This window comes from Peromyscus leucopus, chromosome 3, assembly GCF_004664715.2.
Source record: "Peromyscus leucopus breed LL Stock chromosome 3, UCI_PerLeu_2.1, whole genome shotgun sequence".
In the NCBI taxonomy this organism is placed as follows: Eukaryota; Metazoa; Chordata; class Mammalia; order Rodentia; family Cricetidae; genus Peromyscus; species Peromyscus leucopus.
In genome coordinates, this window is record NC_051065.1 from 22,348,244 (window position 1) to 22,370,863 (window position 22,620).

The 22,620-nt window shown below is 35.7% G+C and overlaps 1 protein-coding gene across 2 annotated transcripts in view; it reads left to right on the top strand.

Annotated features, from left to right (window-relative positions):
• Positions 1–22,620, top strand: part of Calcr (calcitonin receptor) — a 78,915-nt gene that overhangs the window by 19,982 nt on the left and 36,313 nt on the right. For both annotated transcript variants that reach the window (XM_028869791.2, XM_028869793.2), the window contains exon 4: positions 22,483–22,561. In XM_028869791.2, coding sequence (XP_028725624.1) covers positions 22,483–22,561 — 79 coding nt within the window. The remainder of the gene's footprint in view (positions 1–22,482; positions 22,562–22,620) is intronic.

Below are 22,620 nucleotides of genomic sequence, written 5' to 3' on the forward strand. Positions count from 1 at the left end.
CACAAGAGTAATTCTACAAGATGAAGTTGTAAACCTAGCACCATAAAATGTTAATTCAGGAACAGACCCTGCTGGCAATCTTAATAAAACCTCTGCCTGCTCAGGCATCCTGTCCTTAATCCTTCCTCAGAACCTCCAGGTCTTTTCCTTATTGGCCAGCTCTTTAACAAAATCTGTCCTGCGATTCACACCTGTGGCCCTTCAGAAGCCAACCTACACTCTCTTCCACAGGGTCTCGGTGAACAACTTGTCCATGGTGTATCTCCACCATTTTGCTTTAAAACTTTCTAAAAATAATACAACACATGTCAAAAGAAAAAGAAAATCAAGGTTCTGGGTTCCATTGGATAAATATAAAAACATATTCTCTTGTCTTCTCCGTTCCACAGAAACAAATGTTGTATGCATATTTTCTAGTGGGAACGAACGTCTGTGGTTTGTTCCCAGGAGCTGTCAGACATGCTACACTGAACATGGCCTATCCTGTCCAAATGAGCAAAAGAAATTCCATTTTTACCATATCAGAGGCACATTACATAGGAGATAAGAGACTCCTATTCAGCCTCTTTCCCTGTCATTTCTTCTCATAGCCTGTTATTTGAAATTTACATCTATTTAATAATAATATATATATAAATTATTATAATATAATAAATATTATATATCTATTAATATAGCAACACTTCATGTATGGAGATAATGACAAAAGATAAATAAATGCAAATATCATTCATACAAAAGCTATAGAACAAACATGATTAAACTATGCTTCAAGCCAAGAGGTTAGAATAAACCCTGGTTTATTTTAAAGCGTGTATATGTGCATACCAGTCGTGTTTAATCTGTGCCACTCATAATCTCTTCTAAATACCTGCTATGTCTGAGGTCTTGAGAAGGGTGTGTTATCTTACTTAATTCCATAGCCACTTTGTAAGTCAAACAACTCACCTTGTAGAGGAAATTAAAAGTTTGGGAGGCAAATTAACAATGGCCAAGACCACTTAGCCTTAATGTACATCTTCGCAGAAGTCAGGGCTATATGCATTCTATTTTTTTGTAACACTGACTTTCTTTGTTTTCAGTATAAATATTTAAATTTAGTGGACTTTTTTAATTAGCACTGATAAATATTTTACTTACTGCTAGTTGATAACTTATGTTATCTGTGTGCATAGAGGGCTTATAACTGTCTATTTCCTCTATCCATGAGCTATAACCCCTTCCCTGCCAAAAAAATAAAAATAAAAAATTGTTCTAAGATGTGTTTTCCCAAAAGGTCAGGTGACAGTAGCTAAGACATTGCTATAACCTTTTGAAAAAATGCCCTTCATGTTTGCTCTAATGCCTACCAATAACCTGTGATTGTGGTTATGGGGTAGATCTACAACAGCTAACACTGAAAAAACCCATGAAGAAAGGTTGTATGCTGAATGTTCTTGTTTGAACATTTTAGTATTGTTCTGAATATGTGACTCATTAGCAAAAGAAAAAAGCCTTCAATAGTAAAAGAAACATAATTTGTTACCAAAGTTTTCAGAGAGTTTTGACTACATAGTTCAAACTTCATCTGGCTGAAGCCTTGTGGCTGAAATACACATTTCCAAACTGTTGAGTGCGTTCCCTAGGAGTAGACGTGATGTCCAGCAGGTGGCACAGTGCTAACATCAGTGCCCTTTGTGTTCAAAGAACTATCTTCTTAAACTTGGTTGCAAGTCTCAGGATGGGCTTGTTTTATACCTAGAGTGCTTAAACATATACCTCAGGGCATTTAGTTTATTTTTGAAAATATATTTTAGGATCAAATGAGTTTGAGTTCTGGTATTTTTGGGGGGTGGGGTTTATATGTTAATCTGAGATCCACTTAAGCCTTCTTGCTTCAAAGATTTATACTCTGTGTTTATTTTTATTTTTTCTTCCTGGGATATAAGAAAAAGCAATGAAACTTGAAAACGGGTCTTTAAACATTACAGACTTTTTAGTAAACTTCTTGGAAATTTGCACAGCCAAGATTACTGCTGTGGAATTGGGGGTCTCTAGAGCCACTGGTATCTCCTCTGCATCTGAATTGTACTCAAAGCTAGGCAGACAACAGGCAGCTCAGATCCAACAGTTCTTCAGGCAATTCAGATTAAAGACACAGTACATTGTAACTATTTGAATATGTCAGGTAGCACTTTGTCATCCTCCCCACACCCGAGTGTGTGTGTGTGTGTGTGTGTGTGTGTGTGTGTGTGTTTAATCCAAATGGAAACCTTGTTTAATTCTAAAGTCATTCCATTAGCTTTGATTACATTAGCAGCTTTGTCTACAAATTTACTTATAAAAGGAAAATAGCATCATATAGTAGTGAACTGTAAACAACAATTAAATGTCCTATACTGAGAAAAATCAAAAGGATCTCGCCTCACATTTTGACATCTGTGATATTTACTGAAAGCAGGGCAAAGTATGCTGAACCCTGTCACTGTTCTGGAGTAAATCACTGTATTTAACTGGGTTGCTGATCTGCCTCTTTGAAAGATAAGACACTGAGTGACCGGGACGATCATTCAGCTTAAAGGCCTCTTGCTATACCAGCATATGGCCATGTTGGAGAATATAGCTCCCTTTGAATATTTTTGCCCAAGCATTGTTTACTGCCCACACGCCACAGTTAGTTACAAACATAGGCCTTTGCTTTCCACCATCTCCACTTTGTAAGGACTCCATCAAGCCCTTGAGCTATACTTGGCTTCTATAACCAGCTGGCCTGGGCTCATTCTCAGATCAGACTCTTAGTTCTCATTTTGGTTCTTACCCTGACCATAATTCTTACCCTAAAATTGTTCTCTTGGGGAACTCTCTATGAAAAATAATAACCTCATTCCTAGCCCCAAGAGTAGTGTCCTTTTCCGAAACTGGATGGTTTACAAACTAAGCAGTTTACAAACTAAGAATGCTCAAAAAACAGCTGGAAATTCTAGTACAACAGGTCTTATTCTCTTTTTTCTACCCAATACCCTCTTCTCTCTCACTCGATTTCCCTAGTGGAAAAGTAGTACAAAATTAATAATCATGAGAATCACATGAAAAGTGAGATACTGCTCATAACTATCAAAAAAGAGGGCCTGGGAAAATGACTCAGTGGATAAAGCACAGCCCAAAGTTGAGGACCTGAGTTCAGATCCACAGCACCCACGCAGAAGCCTGGCTCAGTGAGATACATCTGTAACCCCAATAGGTTGGGGGAGGAAACTGGAGTGTCCCTGGGGCTCTCTGGCTCTCCACCCTAATGAGAATGCTAAGCTCCAGGTTCAATGGAAGATACTGTCTCAAAATATAAAGCCAAGAACACTAAAGGAAGATACTCATGTCCAGCACTGACCCCTGGCCTCTACTCAGACAGCATGGCTGTGTACATCTGCATACACACAGACACACACAGACACACACAGACACACACACACACACACACACACACACACACCACATAAAAATAGATAAGTAAATGAATAATGAAGCAAGCAACAGAGGCCTAAGTGTCCTTATTCACCGTTCAGTCTCTAAGATTCTATTTGATAGAAGACTTCACTGGTCAATAAAATGGACAGCTGCATTCAGGCCCCCCACTGTGAGCATCATGAAATGAAAACACAAACCTGACATGACTCTCTGTATATACAGCCTTCCTTGAATTATTGGCAGATGTCTATCAACTAAAACTTTTACATTTTACATATTGTATTTTGATCACATGCTTTAATTTATTTCTTTTCCTCTTTCTGAAAAATAAGGAAATAGCATACTCAATGAAGTACTTTTCTTACATGGAAATAATTTTTACTTGATTGCTTTTTAATCTTACCATGAAAAGTCTCTGGGAAAAAAAGAGTATGCAAATTGAAATCTTAAGAGACTCAAAAATAAAAATTTTAATTCCTCCACTCAGGTGTAGACACATTCATAAAAAATACCGTTGGACTAAATTAGCTTTATAATTATTAGAAATTTACAACTGGCCAACACAAATACATGGATTAGCATTTTAATAATCACTAAGAATAGGAAATAAAGTCTTATAAAATTTTATCTTAATGAGATTAAGTTTTTGTTTATGGACTTTTTAAAAATGTGTCTTATTTTAACTAGTTCATGTATCCTTGGGCAAAGATTATATAATGCTAGAATTACACAGAATTCAGTATTAATCCCATTCATAAATTTTTGTATTCTTTAACCTCAATGCTGAGAAAAATGTATTTTTGTTTTAAAGCAGATGATATGGAAGAGAAATATTATGAGTGTTATGTCCTTTGATTCTGTTTGTTTGATTGCTTATTTAATTTTTTATTGGTTTTTCTGAGAATTTTCCCTTGGTTCTTTTAACTCTTCCTTAGCTACAGGTCAAATAATTGCATCATAATTGATCATTAATTAGGAATAGTATCTAATTATTGTTTAACTTAACTTATTTATACTCCCCTCCAATAAAGAGTCAGAAACCGTAATTTGCAAAAGCACTCCTTAGTTATTAAAGCAAATCACTTTACCACCAATACAATTGATTCTTAAGACAAGGAAAAATGATTATACCAGATGCAGTATGTGAGTCTGAGGAAGGGTGAGAGGTGGACTTCCATGTTTACCTATTGTTGCATGGCATCTAAGAGGAGTTTTTATGAGAAGAGTTAGAGAATACAGGAGGTGTCATGTCCCTCAAAATTTCTGAAGGAGATGAATTTTCAGAAAGAACACATACAGAGTTGGAGCCTTACCATCAGGAACTGTCACTCAAAATTATTCCTATGCCCACATTACATAGCATTCATCGGCAGAGCTGGAGCTATGTGTGGGCTCATTTGAAGAACACAAGGGTAGGGACGTCCAGAGACACTAACATCCAGGACCCTGAGGATGTCTTGAATAGACACTTGTTGCTGGGCTTACACATTAGGACAGTTCCACAAATTTTTTTTTGAAGCAAAATCTCCTCGTTCATGTTCTGAGCACTTTGATAAGACGGCTTGTCTGAGAACCTCTGGTAGAAACCGGTCGAATGGGTACAGAAATGGCTGGCTCTGTCTCATTACTTTATCGCAACCAGCTGTTTTTCATGAAATTTCTAAGTGGTTAGAAACTTAGAAACTTAGAAAACATGGTTTTCTAAGTTTAATAAAAGCCCACTGGGGTTGAGTTCCGATGGGGTGCCTCTGCTCTAACCCAAACTCTACCTGGACAACCTGTGCGATGTCTAGAAGGCCACACAACTACTCTGCCTCTTTGTCCGGAAAACAGAACAGCTACTTCGACCCTTCTTCAAGTTCTTTATTCAAGGGTAGTTGGTATTAATGTGGTTTTGTGGGGAGGAAATATCACATAAAAATATCCAAATCCAACATTTTGCTCCTGAATTTTAAGGAGAAAAAAAAAAGTAAAATTGTTAGCATAATGACAATTAAAAATAAGATTTACTTAATACTCTCCATTCATTTCTTCAAATAACCAAAAAAGCTCTCTACATCCAACAGTTGGAATACAATAAGCTGAAGTACTAATAGAGCATAGCGAACACCTATAGACTTCAAAGAAAAGTGGGTTCTATTAAATGAACACATGATGTCTTTGGGTTGGATGTTCTGAATGCCAGCTAGAATATGCAGACTAAAGTTCTGGCTACCAGCTAGAACATGCAGGCTAAAGCAGGATCTGCCTCCTTACACTTGAATAACATTTCTAGAAATTTCTAGAAGCCCTACCACTCTTCTTGAACAGGCCAGCCCATGAGATAAGACCCAGGAGGGTCATCTAACATAAAAATCCTACCATGAAGAGTAGTCCTTGTTAGAGTTAGTGAGCTAATGATGTCCTGAGAATATAAAATTAACATCTCCAAAGGTGTTATGGGCAAAAGTTCCAGGTAACATAGCATTTACTTCAGTCCTCATACTCTATGTCTGTGCACTTACAGCATCTTATTTGATATAACAGGAAGTGAAATCGAATGTGTCTGTTTGATAGTGTGTGCATTTTACATACTTTAGCTGATGAGGAAAAACTCACTTTGGGTTTTCAAAACCAACACAGAGTGTATTAAGGGGGATTCTGGTTTTCACTCCAGCCCTCAACCTTGTCATCACCAGGGTCATGTGAGGTCAGTCTGGGAACAGCAACAAAACAAAAGAACAGTAACTTCAGGGAGTGGACAGTTATTTCTGTTTAGACTTTTTAAAAGTTAAAAACACTGTGTCAAAAAAACCCAGCAAAAATAATTGGTAATAAAAGCAAAGCAATTCTAGACTCAAAAGTCCCATGAAGTCATCTCTACTCCTCTTGCCAGCAAAGGGTCTTTTTTAAAACATGTTCCCAGGATCCTTGCCAGCCTCAGCATCAGCTGCCCCAACAATGGGGCGTCCATCATTTCACTGGCAAAAACCCCATCCAAGTCCAGCTGATGGTCTTTGACCTGAATTTCTCAGCAACTGTAATCCCAGCCCTAGGAATATACCATATTTGATTTCTATTAAATTCAGCCACTTAACGAATTTACTTTGTTGGATCTTCTACATCTGGAGGCATAATTTACATAGTCTAGTTTAAATACTTTTAATACACACTATTTAAATCATTTTTCCATTCTAAATCTTAATTTAACGAAACCAGCCCCCTCCAGTGAGCAGGAGGCTAGAAATGCTCCCAAAAGAGAGCCACATACATGAGAGTCATGTTTTATTAAAGAACCAAATAGGTTCTTTCAGTCCTTATAAAAATATCAACAGGAATGGCCTGTGCCCGCATGGGGTCTCCCGGTTACAAAGTACACCAAGAATCTCGTGTGTGTGTGTGTGTGTGTGTGTGTGTGTGTGTGTGTGTGTGTGTGTGTGTGTGTGTTCCATTCTACCAATTTAACACACAGCAGATCCAACTGTCCCTAAAGAGCATCATAAGGGAAAAAGTGCCGGCAACAGTGGCGTGTTTTCTGCCCTTCTTGAAGTCTGAGGGTAGTGTGGGACAGCTAGCAGGAAAGATGAGCTCATGTTCAGCCTGGGAAAGCCGCTGCAACGCCCTTCCTCCTGTTCTGCGTGAAATGAGCCCCAAGCCGCGTGAAATCCCTGACCGCAGGTGTGGAGACGCGCTGTGACATAAATATCTTTGCTGCTTAGCAGTTGGAGAACGGCTGTGGGAAGATTTGTCACAAGCTTCCCTAGCCAAGTCTAACTCCCTAAAGAAATGGTCAGTTAGGCTACAATGCTGCCAAGGCTCGAATCCCGCTCCAGCTTCCAAATAAAGGACCCATAAAGCAGAATTAGAGGAAGGTGCAGGTGAGGGCCCAGGTCTCCTTCTGGAAAGAAGAAAGGGTAGGGGGAAAGAGTATACAGCAAACTGGTCGACCACATGGTCGAAAACAACTCTTTTGTATGCTAAAATGAAAACACCTCCATCAATAAATGCATAGATGAAGGCTAAATTACATGTATAGGACAAACTATTGCCCATACCACACTACATAAGGTATTCTTAAGTGCTTTCCAAAAATGACCAAAATTAATAAGAGAATATGTGCACACACACACACACACACACACACACACACACACACACACACTATAAAGCAACTGACAACGGAGGGAGAGGTGTGCATAAAAATTTCCAACTCCCCTCAAAACGAGTGGGACACATAAATTAGTGTAATAAATATACTGTAATTGCTTATTGATCCAGAAAAGTTACTTTATTTTATTTTACTGTTTTTTAGTTGTACCAACCAGCCTTACCTCAGAAATGGAGATGCCATGCAATTTTAATTTTTTTAAACTTTCTTTCGGTTTGTTGGTATCAGATAATTTTTCTTATGTTGCTCAGTTCTGCTTCATTTTATTTTCTTATGAGGATAAGCAGGATTTGGTATTAGTTTTAAAAAAATGAAAAGTTACTGTGTATTGAGAGGAAAATATACTCCAAGCATGTTTACTGTTATAATTGACATTTTGCTCTTAGGATTTTTTGTAAATTTTCTGGATTCCATTTGTTCTCCTGTTTGTTTTTATTTGTTATTCCACATATTCTATGTGTTGTTTAATTTTAATTTTCTCAAAATATTAAAATCAGAAATCCTCTAGCAATTAGTAAGTGCTGTAAGTGTAAACAGGTTAATTTTAACAGGAAAAAATACAAATAATAATAACAAATATAGAGACAAATTGTACCCCTCTAGCTTCAAGCACTTAATTTCAATTCTCATGCTCTTTGACCTAAAAAAAAATTATTCAGTGCTCTTTTTGGTGTTTCATTCTAAAGCTATAATTTGATTTTGTTGCTCTGGAGTTTATAATCCAATTTGTATCTATTGTTCAACCCAGTGGAGTGAATTTACATGGAAATCATGTATTATAAGTTATAAAGTGAAAACACAACTGAATTCTTTCAGTTTTTATCAGATGACAGTGAGTTTTAATGTCAAAATAATTCTCATCTTTCTTAATGAAAGTGAATTTTTGATGCCAATATTGAAGAGGTTTCTATTGAATCTTTCCTGATCAATGATGAATAAGAAAAGTGATGTTTGTGTTAAATTGACTTATAGAAGTATCCGAATGCTTATTATTCTGATTCTTTTGTACCACTTCAGTATAATACAGAAGCACATCTTTTCCTTAGAGCTCTTCACATTTGGGTTTATTTTTAAAATTTTGAATACAAATTAAGTTGTTTTAAAATTTAAATGAACAAGAAAAGAGAGAGTTTAATATGTGTTTAAATAAATTGCTAGTAGATAATAAAATTGCCTTCAATTTTGTTTTAAACCAATGTTAAAAAGAAATAGATTGAGTTACAGTCAGATCAAAATAGGGGAAAATAGTGTATGGTTAAGAAGAGCTTTGCCCTGGATATCCACTCACCGCACCCCACACGTTATCCTTTATCTCACAGAGTGAGACATAGCACAAAAGACATCATTCTGGTTGTACAAAGGGAAATCAGCTGCAGTCATACCAGCCAATTGCTCTGCAACTGTCTGCTGTGCCCCCAGCAGGGCGGGGGCTGCATCCACAGCTACTAGGTCATACTCACCGACCTTCATGTTGTTTTATTGGACTGAAAACTCACCAACTCCAAAGTTGAACTACATGCTCCTCAAATCCTGTTAAACTAATTAGTATTCTTGATCTATACCAACAAAAACTAAATTTCAATTGCTGTAGCAGTTAAGGGTTTTGCTCAGATGACCCTTGAAGGACCCTTATGGAAAAGGAAGGCGACAACCCTGTTGCTTCTCTCAACCCCCGCTCCCCAAATCATGGCATTTAATGTGGCAATACTATAACTTAATTCAGAGTCCACACTTAAAAATCTCCCACCAGTTTCTCATATCAGAAGAAAATGATTGCAGAAGGACATGCTTAGCACTAAGGAGAACAAAGAGTTAAGACAGGACCATAGACCTAAGGAATTTAAGCAGGCATAGAGAGACATACCGTCCTAGTTAGAAATTGTTTAATATGAAGAATAAAATTTCATCTTGTTTGAGATCTATTCATGATGTGAAATAGCTTCTAGTTATCATGACTTTGGTCCAAAATAAATTAGGTTAGTATTACAAGAAATACTGGTTATACTTGAAGAAATAGAGGATATGTATGGAATGAAGAACCTTAACTCATTAAATTTTAATAGTAGTGAAATTTGCATTCATTTCTGTACATATTCACAGGAAAAAATATTGGAGGATAACTAATGACATAAAATGGTCTATAAATAATATTGAGTTTAGAGAGTTAGTATTATCATCATGACTTGATCACTCACTAATTTATTTTAATAAGAGTGATCAAGTGTTTAGTTTTCATAACCTCAGTCTTCCTATCTGAGAAATGAAGACAGTAATGATCCTCTGGTGGTTTCTAAATAGACTGAAGCATTCCATGAAATAGCCAATAGAAGTTGTTTCTTTATATAAATATTGAATGGTGCTATACAGAATTACCTGTATGTGTCACGGCACTGCAGGCACTATGGATTTGGGAAGGCTAGATGTTTCCAAAATCAATATGTATTTCTTCAGTATATAATTTTACCAAAAAAATATTGAAGGAAGGGAAAAACACAATAAAACTATCACTTCACAAGAGCAGTGTTTTCACAAGAATAATGCTAGTTCTCTCTGGCTCCTGGGCATACTGGAGAGGGCCATTTTCCTCAATGGTTTGACAGTACTGACCTTATAAAGCAATTAAGCCAAATGAGTTTAGCTCATGTCTAGTTTCCAAACATTACTGCATTGATCAGGATTTGGGAGCATATCTTTCACCCCAAAGATAGAATACTTATGATTTTTTTTTGAGATTATTCTGCTTTGGATGTGAGCAATCTGCTCTGTGGCATAGGTCTGTATTGGATTTCTACAGATAAACTCTTGGGTATTTGGATGAAGTCACCTCTGCCATTTATATCATGAAGAATTGTATCCAATAGACTACAATGTCCTTCCTCCCCAAAATCCAGCCAGATGGGCTGTTAGTACATCTGTTCTAACCGAGAGAATCATTCCAGCATCCGAAATCAAATGCTTTACTAATTCCATGTTTATCAGCCTCTGACTGAGGTTTTGGCTCACCAGGCAGAGCAACTACACAGCTTTCTTGTTTTAGTAGCACTACCCGTCTGTAACGATTCCTTCAAGTAACCGGCACCCCCTGAAAATTACCTTACTGTTACAGGGCAATAAAAGTGGGTCAGCTAACATCAGACCAAACAACAGGGCTTCTCAGGGTGAATTAGTGGTTAGTGGAGAGTGGAGGAAACCAACAAAAGTTGAACAGAGCTCCCACTCTGTCCTCAGACTGCTACCCTCTTCCAGCTCAACCGTATCAGCCTTGGGAGCTCTTCGAGACCTGTGGGCGTGGTCTTTGATTTACTCTTTGGAGGACTTCAATAGAAACTGTCTTTACATTTTTCCAAAATTTGAGAAGGAATTTTTGAAGAGGGCAAAAATTATGTTACCATTCTTTAAAATTACTACTGATTATTATTTCTTCATAGCTATCAATGGATGGCACTTTATAGAGTGTGTGGTAATGGTCCACTAGTAAAACTTTGTTCAGTAATGCTCAGGATGGGACATGTGGTATTATCAGAGCTTGGTAAGCATCCATCACTGTTCTACAACAGCCACATAGAACTCGTATTATCCTCACAGTGCATTTACATTGCTTTTTAACAATATATCAAAGAGATTATTTTCAATCTAGAGTATATGTTAACAACATATTCGAGCTTTGCTTATTGATTTATTCAGAACACTGAATACATTACAGCTATAATAACTAGAAATAGTTTCATGCTAATTCCTTTATGATGATTAGCATATTATTAAAGCTAGCCTCACAGTGAGTTTTGATTGGGAGTTTGTTAAGTATGTTTTTGAGATATCTCAACTATTTGACATTGTTGAACTGGAAACTGGCATGAGAATTGAATAAAATTAAATAATAGGGGGCTAAATGTAAATATAAGATCATGTATATTTGTACACCCATAGAGTTCTGGAGTTGACCTGATGAGTATGAAAAGATAAATTCAAGGGAGATTTAAAAATTGTATATTGTCTGTCTATATGGAAAGTTTGATAATTTTGTCATGTCTTAAGATAGTTTATGATATTCTGTACTATTTTGTGATATGTTAAGGTAATATGCAATTGAATGAAATATTCCTGAAATCTTAAAGCATAAAAGATGGATATGGAACATTAAAATAGTAATTTTGTACATGAATTATAAACTTTAAACCACATTCAGCCCAGCCCTCATTCTTAATGACCCACACATTTAAAAAATTCTTTACAGAATGAAGTTACACTTTTAACAACCTAATAATGTTATGTTAATGAAATCTTACTTCACCTACATTAATTCTAATTAATTCAAAATAAATACATGAAAGGTAAGAGTTAAGCATCCCACCTGTAACCAAACAATGCTAACTTAAATATAAATATAAAATAAGAATTTAATTTGTACATTTCCACTTTATTTTCAAGAGAAACTTTTCTTCAAACACATCCAATTAACTTTCAAGAAATTCGTGAGTTTTCTTTAATGAGAATCATCTGGGGAACCTATGGCCTCACCACCACAGTTTCTAGGTCAGCAGATCTCAAGCAAAGAATGCTGACATCTAAGAGGCTCGTGAGTGTTGCCTATGTGGCTGTCTATCCCAGAGACCACAGGAGAAACAGCCTCACTAAAGAACCTATTATTCTTCTAGGACCAAGGGATGTATGTACAGTATAGGAGGTTGTATAAGATGCTGTCAGTAGCATCCAATAAGCCTGTTTGTCTCTGTAGATTGAGAGGCTTTTTTTCCCATGGACTGTGCTAATTTCCTCAATCAGGAAAGCTAGCCAGCAGCACCTGTGTGACTAATTGCCATCTGTGTTCTCTGGAACCTTGCTAAGAGTAAAGCATGTCAAAGATCTCTAATGAATTTTAAAATGCGCCACTTGTGGATAATCTTAAGCATTTTGTATGTTAAGGAAATTATAGACCTCCTGCCCAATATGTTACATTAATCCACCAAAATAAATTTGAGCCAACACTTTTGTATGCTCGGCCATTAAAGTTAAGTTAAAAGGTGGAAATGGTTATGTAATGAATGCAGTTTCCAACAATGAAGACAAAACCCTGGTCAACCTGCTGAGTTTTCAGATAGTCTGGCACTCAGGACAGAAGATGTAGTCTTGATTATTTTTATTTATAAATCCAGTAAAGTGGAACTGTTTTGATTTATAAATTCAAAACCTCTGTCTGTCGGGGCTTCCTATTGGGACTCCCTTAGCCTCTCTGTGTGCTCCCTCGTTTTCATAAGACAACATGATTGTGTTGTCCTACCTCCTAATTGAGAGTAATATTGATGGAAATAGTTCTTGTCCAAACTTAACTTTTCTAAATAAAAATAATAGTCAAAATGCCTATTAGTATACACGTATTCCCTGTGGCAAACCAACTTGCTGAGAGATCCTGCTGTAAAAAGCATCACTGATAAAAAGCCCTGGGAACAAGGACTCTGTTTAGCATGTAAAGATACAGAAATACTTATTTGTGAGTCAAAGTGGAACACAAATTCAACTGCTATCTGAAACACAAAGGGGAAATGTGCACCTTATTGTGCCAGCTTCCCAGGGACTGTTCAAAATGAAATTGTAATCACTGATGTGTCCCAGACCATTGTCTACTTTCTGTTCACCCATTTATCCAGTGTGCAAACACTAACACCTAGTGTTCTACATTCTTAAAACTGTGCCTTGGACGTGCATTTTAATAAGCATCATATACCTCCCAGATACAGGATGTTTAAACATGAAATTAGGAGACAAATTAAAACATCCCTGATACACATCAGATAAATGTTTTAAAATTAAATGAAACAAAATTACAATAATAAGCACACAGCTTTTGTGGATCTTCAGATTGTGGCTTTATTTTGCAACTATAAGAAAGATTTATGTATTTATTTATTTATTTATTTATTTATTTATTTATTTATTTATTTATTTATTTTTTGAGATGAGATTTCTCTTTATGGCCCTGGTTGTCCTGGAACTTGCTTTGAAGACCAGGCTGTCCTCGAATTCATAGAGATCTGCCTTCCTCTCCCTCCTTAGTGCTGGGATTAAAGGCATGAGTCACCACTGCCCTATTAATATATGTGTTTATCACATGTCCAAATATCCACCCATTCATGCATGAATACCTCCACAGGTTAAAACCCTAAGTTTGCGGTAATCAGATGCTTATGGCTACCAAGCACAGTACAGTTATAGTTGAAACTTCAGGTTAAGAGTTTCCTGTGGAAACAAGGGCAGTCTCTCTCAACACTTAGATAAAGCAGTCGTTTAAGTGCTCTACCAGTGTCGGTCCAACAGAGAGAATTCTTTCCTCCTTTAAAGCACATAGGAGGCATATGGAACTATGTTAAATGTATTTCCAAAGCCCCTGCAGCTATATGTAACACATGACACAATTATCTATCTACTGAATTAATGCATGAGGAATATTAGTTTGTCTCTTCCTGTTTCAATTGCATTACCTGCTTGATGGAATAAAATTTTGAAAAAAAAATCTTACTTTATATTATTTAAAGTATTATATTTAATATAACATTTAAAGTATTCTATTAAAATACCATGAAATATTCTTGTAAACAGCCACCTAAACACACATAGGCAACTCAAGTGCGGTAGTCTGCAATGCTGATCTAAATGTATACTATAAATCACAACCTATCCTTTTCCCTTTATATTGTCTGTAATTCAGAATCAGTGACACACTTCCTCACTTCTCTATTGCTGTGTTTTGGAGCAGGTAATGGGTATTCATCTTGAAAGGACAACGATGGATTGGTAAGATGGATGCCACAGGCAATGGCATCTCATCCAAGCTATGCCATTGTGGGCAACATCACCTTGGAGAAAATTACAACATCATCCAGAGCCCAGGTTTCCTCACTTAAGTAAATAAAAACAGTCCAACCAGAACTAAACATGAAATTCATACACACACACACACACACACACACACACAGACATGGTTGCGCGCACACACCAATTCTTCCCCAAAGAGTACTCACTTTTAAATTAACTTAATATTAATTACTCTATAATCCCTATAAATAATAGTAATCAAAAAATATTTAAAGACATATTGAAATAATTTATTTTTAAAAAATAATAACTTAAGGATGAATATTGATGGCTGCTGTCCATCTATTTCCTAATATCTGAAAACATTTAAATTGACAAGCTTCCATGTCTAGATTAAATTATTTACTCTTGATTTCATGGAATAAAAGAACAATAATACTTATGGCCATAAAAAATAAGATGATCTCAGTAAAAGTGAGGTACTGGCTCCTCTTGCTTTGGGCTAGCTGATACGCTGTGGCTTGCTTCTCATTCATCTTCTGTTCTTTCCTTTAATTTGGAAGGCCCTCTCCTCCCCCTGGGATAATTGCCATAATGTTAGTATAAACATAGTTATAAGAAATTCTCCCATATTTTTTTCTTAACTTGCAAGCAAGTCATTGAGGGGGATATGCTTCCTCAAAAAGTACAGTAGACTGCAATAGAGGAAGACATTTGTTGTCAGCCTCTGGCCGCCATGTGCATGGGCTCGTGCACATACACAACACACACCATCTATTCAAATGAAGGGGCTAGGAGACATCTTAGCTGTTAGGAGCACTTGCTGCACAATCGTGAGGACTGGAACTTAAATCCTAGCACTCATGTAACAAGTCTGTTAGCCTTCAAACACCTGTCAACCCTGCTCTAAGGGGCCTGATGTCCTCTTCTGGCTTCTGCACAACCATCTACACACACCCACATACGTGCACACTGATGAGCATATGCTAATGCATGCATACACATAGACAAGTAAACAAAAGCTTGAAAAATATGTGAGCCTTATATTTTTAAAGATAAAGAGACGGGCTTTTACAAATACGCTGTGACCTAAACTGCAGACCAGATTCATACTGAAAGCAGGCCCAGGTGCAAAGTATACTACATTATTTACTCTGTTGTCTTATGAATTGATTTTCTAGAATGGTTGCAAAATCTTATCTACATAGGGACAAAGGATTAGAGTACAGATATTTGGGGAAATCACACACACACACACACACACACACACACTTCCATCTTTGTGAAACTAGTTTTACATGTGTGATTATCATGAGAGAACATGATGAATAAACAGGGAAAAACTGGAATCATATTTGCTTCCTTTGAACAAGAAAGTATTTCCCCCTTGGCACACACAAAAATGAAACATATGAGGTATAAAAATATAATTAAAATTTGATTATAACATTGTATACAGTGAAAAGTCACAGATACATATTTTCAAAACTGTAAAGAGATAAAATATTGAAGATAGTTATTCTAGAATGGTGAGATTTGAGCCACGTTGCTTTCTTTGAAAACATGTTTTTTTCATTTTATTTAATAAGGGATTATTATCTCTACAATAAAAAATTAACTATGGTAACTAGAAATATAATGTGTTATAAGTAGAGTCCTAGAGTCATAAATACATCATATAATAAATTTTTATAAAATATGAGAACCCATTATAAAAACTTCTACTTGTTTGATTTTTAATATCAGAATCTTGCTACTTCAAAAAGGGAAGTGACGACATTATCAAACTATCAGATTTAGATTAGACACTAGGTTTCTACCAGCTAATGACTGGAAACACTTTCTGACTTATACTTCAATATTGTGGCTCAGATTTGCAAAAATAAGATCAATTTCTGGGTTTTAAGAAGTAGTCTATAGGATTTCGGGGTTTTGCTCAGTGGTGGAGCACCATTGTAAGAAGTATAACATTCTCTGTTCAATTCCCAGCCCTGAAAAATACATAAATAAGTCACTGGTAAAAGAAAAATTAAAAAGGAAATCTGTTTCCCCGGACTTACTGTTTTAGTTTGCTGAGCCAGTGTATGATGTTGCCCTCTGGTCTCAGACTTACTAAGGAGACACTTAAATGATTTTTTAAGACCCTCTGTGTGCCTGCTCAATAATGGGGGTGAATATGGATTAGGTAAACACATGTGTGTCACAGTTCTTGTGAAGAGAAACATCTAGAAAAGACATGGGCATTTGCATTATATTATTGGAAAGAAAATTCAAAGCAATTTTCAAGGCCATACATGGCTGAAAAGGATATACATTAGCAGCTTGATTAATAGTTTAACTTACTATATTCTGTTATATGTCAAAGTGATCAGTACTGTGAAACAACATGATTAGCATATTCATTTAAAACATTCGGGTTTGTAACATGCAGTTATATGGCAGAATCATCTACATCTTCCCAGCCATCTGTCTGTAAACCAAACAAAAAGGCAGGAAACTAACTGAAAAGAAATTGATTTTTCTCCATCTTTGCTATTCTTTTCTTCTGAAAGTTTTGCCATCGACATAAGAGAATATAACTGTTTTTACATGTTAATTATTTAGATACTTGTCTCTTTACTTAATTACATATATTTTCATAGCAGCATGAGAGGGTTTATAGAAAATGAGATAAGGTGAATGAGTTAAAGCTTGGGTCACAGATGACAAACTGAATTGCTCCTGGCTATGCCTTAAATGAACTTTGTACTCTGTATAAACCTCTTGAGTCCTTCGTGATCTGGTTTATCTACTCAAACGTGAAAATTTGAAGGGAGTTGTAGAAGTAATTAACTTTAGTTATAAAATACTTCGCCATTATAAGTTAAATTCTTCACACTTTAAAGTTTCTGCAAATGGACCAGTGAGACGGCTCAGCAGGTAAATGCTCTTGCAGCTGAACCTGAGACCTGAGTTGTCCCCAGGACCCACACGGTAGATTTTTGCTGCCATGAACAGTCTAAGGCTAGTGTTCTTTCAGCCAAATCTATGCCCACATAGGATTTCCTTACAGTATGTTCTGAGCAGTAAATTCCTGAATTAGGGTGTACACAAAACTTTAAAGCTCTGTAAATGGATGTTAGCCAAAAACACAGAGCTCCTGAGTGGAACTTTCTAATGACTTCACAGTGGAGTTTGGGGGTCACATAAATGCCGGCTACTTATTTTTATTACAAACTTGGAATTCACAACATTTTAAAGGATTAAATTCAAACCATTTTACATTTTAACAGGAGGCAATGTTCCAAATCTCAAATTGATTTCAACAAAAATTTTAAGTAAGACTAATAAGTAAAAATGTTAGGCAAACTGTTACCCTAAGTATGCTAATGATGGAAATTATAAGCGTCCCCTTATTCACATGCCATTACTTTGTGTCTTTATGGAAATTAGACCTTTCAATTATAATAAAACCCCACAGTCTTAGTTTATAAATTTTATGCATACTGAAAGAATTCTTTCAGACTTATTTAGATGGATTTTTATAACATGCTAATCTGTGGTTAAATTAAAATAAAAAATAAATGAAAGAAAAATTTTTTAATGCATCCTAAAACATCATATTCAGATTGACATTTCCTGAACCACTTTTCAACTCAAAACTGCCTGTGGTACATTTTTCCACTTAACATTGAACTCAGATTGTAAGATCCACCTCTATTTTAGAGATTTTTCAGTTATGGAAAACATGTCAATAGAGTGTATATATATATTATTTCATTAGAATCAAGCACTGTAATCAATGTTTGAAAATAATATATGCAAATAAAGCATACACACATAAGGAAATGCTGGACACATATCAATGTAATGACACCTATAAATAATTATCCATATGGTGTATTGTATAGATATTATCCATCATTACCAGTCAAGTGACATTTTGCAACTTGGCTCTTAGACTTCTATTCAGCCTTAAGCATATGATAAGCCATGAGCAAGCTCTTTCTTATTCTGATGTCATTTTCTTTTTCTATAAAGTAAGCTGGTTCATATCTGCTGTCCCTATTCATGTTTCTCATGAGATACAATATAAAAACAGAGGAAGTAGCCAATTGTTCTGTACTGTTACTGTTAAGAGTGGATGCTATGACAAAAACTTAATTAGTTTAAACATTTGTTAACATAAATCATCACATTGATCTTTTTTGGAAATGGAAATTGTTTTCACATCCTCACTGGAACATTTGAATATATTAAGTGTCATTTGGTATTTCTTATATTCCAATTTTCTTTTAATTCAGTACATTTAAGACTTTCCTAGGAGTGCATTGAGAGAAGTCAGATTCATCTGCCAGTGACAAGCAATGCAAATGTATCAGGAGAGCATTGGTAGTCAACTCTGGTGTTCTCGGAGTCTCCAATTTGTGTAAAATGTTTTGTTATGTTATGTAGCAGGCTCTACTGTGACAGTGAGATAACAGCTCCTAGGAACCGTAATTATTTGCTGGGGTGGGGGAAGGAGCTTATCATAAATCATTTGTGTTGTCACTCATAAGGAAAAAGGTTTCATAAGGACAATTTAAGACCATGTAATTTTCTCTAGAATCCTGATACCCTTGTGTGTGTAAGGGGCAGGTGCAGGCCCTTCAAGAACAGCCCAAGAGTATCACAATTACCTTTTAATTAGACATTTTAGGTTGTCAACACAAGTCATAATAATTCGTGTCATCAAAAGAAACATAATTACCTCAAATATTGTAAGATATCCAGCTGAATTTAATTCAGCAAGAGTGTATCCCCCATGTGTGTACTTACCACATGGTTGCTGAGTCCATGTAATTTTACCAAGGTCTCCTGAAAGTTTCTAAGGCTCTGGATCACTTGTATTTCATACTGTAGCAATCAAACAGAGGACTTTTCTAACAAGAAGAAACTAATATGGTGTACTTGGAAACATAAGAGCATGGGCTGGAGAGTCAGAAAGTCTTGGGCTTGAAAGTTCCCCGATGAGTGTCTCCATCTCTCTGGAATGTGGTGACTTCCTCTAGAAACTGAAAACACCATGTACCAAGCAGCATAGTGGCAAAAGAAGGCAAATAGCATGAGACCTGGTCTCTCCACCCAAGCTTTTAGTTCCCTTTACCCACAAAGCATACTCAGCTGAGACCATAGAAAGATTAACCATCATTCAGACTGTATCCTAGCCATCACTGTAAAGGCTGTGACTCATGGGTCTATATTTCAGCAGGGCTCCTACAGAACATTAAGCATGGCTTGTTCTAAGACAAAGAACTGTTTCAACTAGAAGACATTTAAAATAGAGATATATACAGCTGGTCTTAACTAGGGGGTTCTGTTGGTACCCTCCCCTACATTGCTTTGATATGAGCAATGCATGCCTGTCCCCCAAACAGATCTCTTTCATTTGCTGAGATCAATCTGTTGTTTATTCTACCTGGTATTTTATTTTATTCCAGATATTTGATATTCATTCCTAAAATTTTCATTTAGTACTTCATTAATTTTTCAATGTCTCCTAAAACTCCCTGTCACTTCATTTGCAATAGCTACCATTCATAACTATGTTACTAGTTCATCTACATTAAATAAGAACTTTAAAGTACTGGCTAGTGAAGCCCAACAATTGGTCTGTGAATGGGTTTACTTCTAAATATTCTTCCCAACTTTAAAGTATAAGTTATATTTCCCACTTTTTTTGGGGGGTGGTTATCGAGATGGGATTTCTCTGTGTAGTTTTGGTGCCTGTTCTGGATCTTGCTCTGTAGACCAGGCTGGCCTCGAACTCACAGAGATCTTCCTGACTCTGCCTTCCAAGTGGTGGGATTAAAGGTGTGAGCCACCACTGCCCAGCTATTTCCCACTTCTTAATGTCTAGTAATTTCTTTATTTTGAATGATTCTTACCTAAGAGTCAATGTCAGTATGCTCAATAAATTCTTGGCAAATTACTCCTTATAAAAATACATGTAATCCTAAAACCATAAGCTACCCATTTCCAAGGATTGGAAATTTAATTAAAAACTCTCCTAAATATTAATTTACCCTACTCTCTAGTATATATCTTAAGGAATTTATATTACACCTTGAGTATACTGAACATTTGTCATATATATATATATGTATGTACATATATACATATGTACATACATATATGCTACAAAAATTATTATGAAGCAAGCATCATGATCAGACTTCACTGGGTAGATAAGCTAAATCAGTTTCCTTAGGAGAAACAATGGTCATGTTCTGCTCTTTATTAACAGAAACATAAATTACTTTGTTGTACTAAACGGGAAAACAACGAGGTTTTTCCTAAGGGGGGGAAGAAAGGGGTGACAGTTAAGGACACTAAACACTTGGGAATCTGACATAAAAGTAGGACATAGAATGAGGCATTAGATAATCATGAAGATAGACATAAGTTATCACTGACTCTATGAGTGTCTGCCCAATATGGCAGGTCATGGATTTTATAGAGTGGAGGGGAAAGACATTACTGATTAGAGGTAATATTTGGTTAAATAATTTCTGTTATCAATTGAGTACCAAATATTGCTTACATTTGACAATACAACTAACTATCTTGTGTTCTATTAGTGAGCAGCCATGGGTTTATTTCAAGTACATATGTTGCAAAATGTATTATTTTGGTCTACACTTAAATCTTGTAATAGTGATAATATGTACTAGGTGAGGCAAATATGAGATGGGAAGAGGTAGTTTTGTTTTTTTTTTTCTTTGTTCTGTTTGTTTTTTGGTTTTCCCCATTAGAGGAAATTTCTAATGGATCTAACCAGTGACGAGAATCTAAAGGGGAAATTTGGACCATTTTCTGTTATATTACTGAACGTGATCTGTCTTCATTCATGTTTTATTGAGAGATATTTTTAGGCATCATAATTATCTTTCATTGCCACTGAGATTCTTTCTCCTTTATGGTTTTGCAATTACATTTGCAAACTACATTTTTAACACCTAATCACCATCAGGGCTCTCCTAAGGAATGCAATTAGAAAGCTAATCCAATATTCCTTCTTAAATATTGATAATTAATACTAATTCAATTTTTATATCAGGATGCTCATGATGGTAGGAATAAAGCTTTTGTTGTAGAGAAAGGCCCTCACTAAAATGGATTCCCATTGACTTAAGTGTTTTCTTTTAATGTATGAGTTATCCTTACAGGGGACTGTTGTCAAATAGATTGTATATCTTTCACAAAACATAGATTTTGTTTGCTCATGCCCAGTGAAATGACTTCTTCCTTATGTCCCCATTGCAATACTCATCAATTTCCATTGATAACATATATTATTAAAATCAGCATGATTGCTCTTGATTGCTTAGAATTCCTTTATTTCAGTTATGTAAATTTAAGTAGCTATGTAAATTTAATTTTCATATTTATTGTTATATTTAAGCCTCAAATAAAATATAAGAAAATATGTTGTATATGCAATGTTTTATGTATAGATCAACTGTAATACTTAGCCTTTCAGATCAGTAATAAAAAATAGTGAAATTGTCATAGTGAAAATAGGTTTTAATGGGCTGATTTGAATATCTGGTAAACATTCTAGTAGGTGTTGTTTCCTCTTGTTTGTTTTATAGCATAGTACACATGGCTTGCTAAACTTGAGAAATAATAATAAATTATACTAATTCTAAAGTTAGTGTTAAATTGTACCTATGTACTTCTTGATAATTAAAATATATTTCATGACCTCATTATCTTATTCATACACATTTCACTTGGCTCCCCACCACCCTGTTCAAATACATATCTTTCCTTCTTTCTTATAACCTGTATTAAACTGTATTATTCAACTTAAAACCTTTTAAAGCCAGGAGATCTCATTTTAGCTGACAAAAAATGTTAATATATATGATCAGAAAATTTTAATAGTGCCTTAAGGACAACATTCTAGTTAACAGAAGGGACAATGGAACATGTACCTGCAAGTATGTTACAGGCATAATAGTCATGTTTTCATGTATTATATTTAGTGGGTCTGGAGAGAACAATAATAAAGTATCAGAGCTATATTATTTTAAATCTTTGTTACTTTTATATTTTTCTAGGAGAAGGGGGAATCTTCGCAAACCGAAGATGAGGTTCCATTTGCTGAACAAGTTCACTCTGATGTTCCTGCTTCTGATCGTAAGTGGAGACAATTATTCTACTCCATGTTAATAAGCATGCAGAGCAGAGAGGAGTGT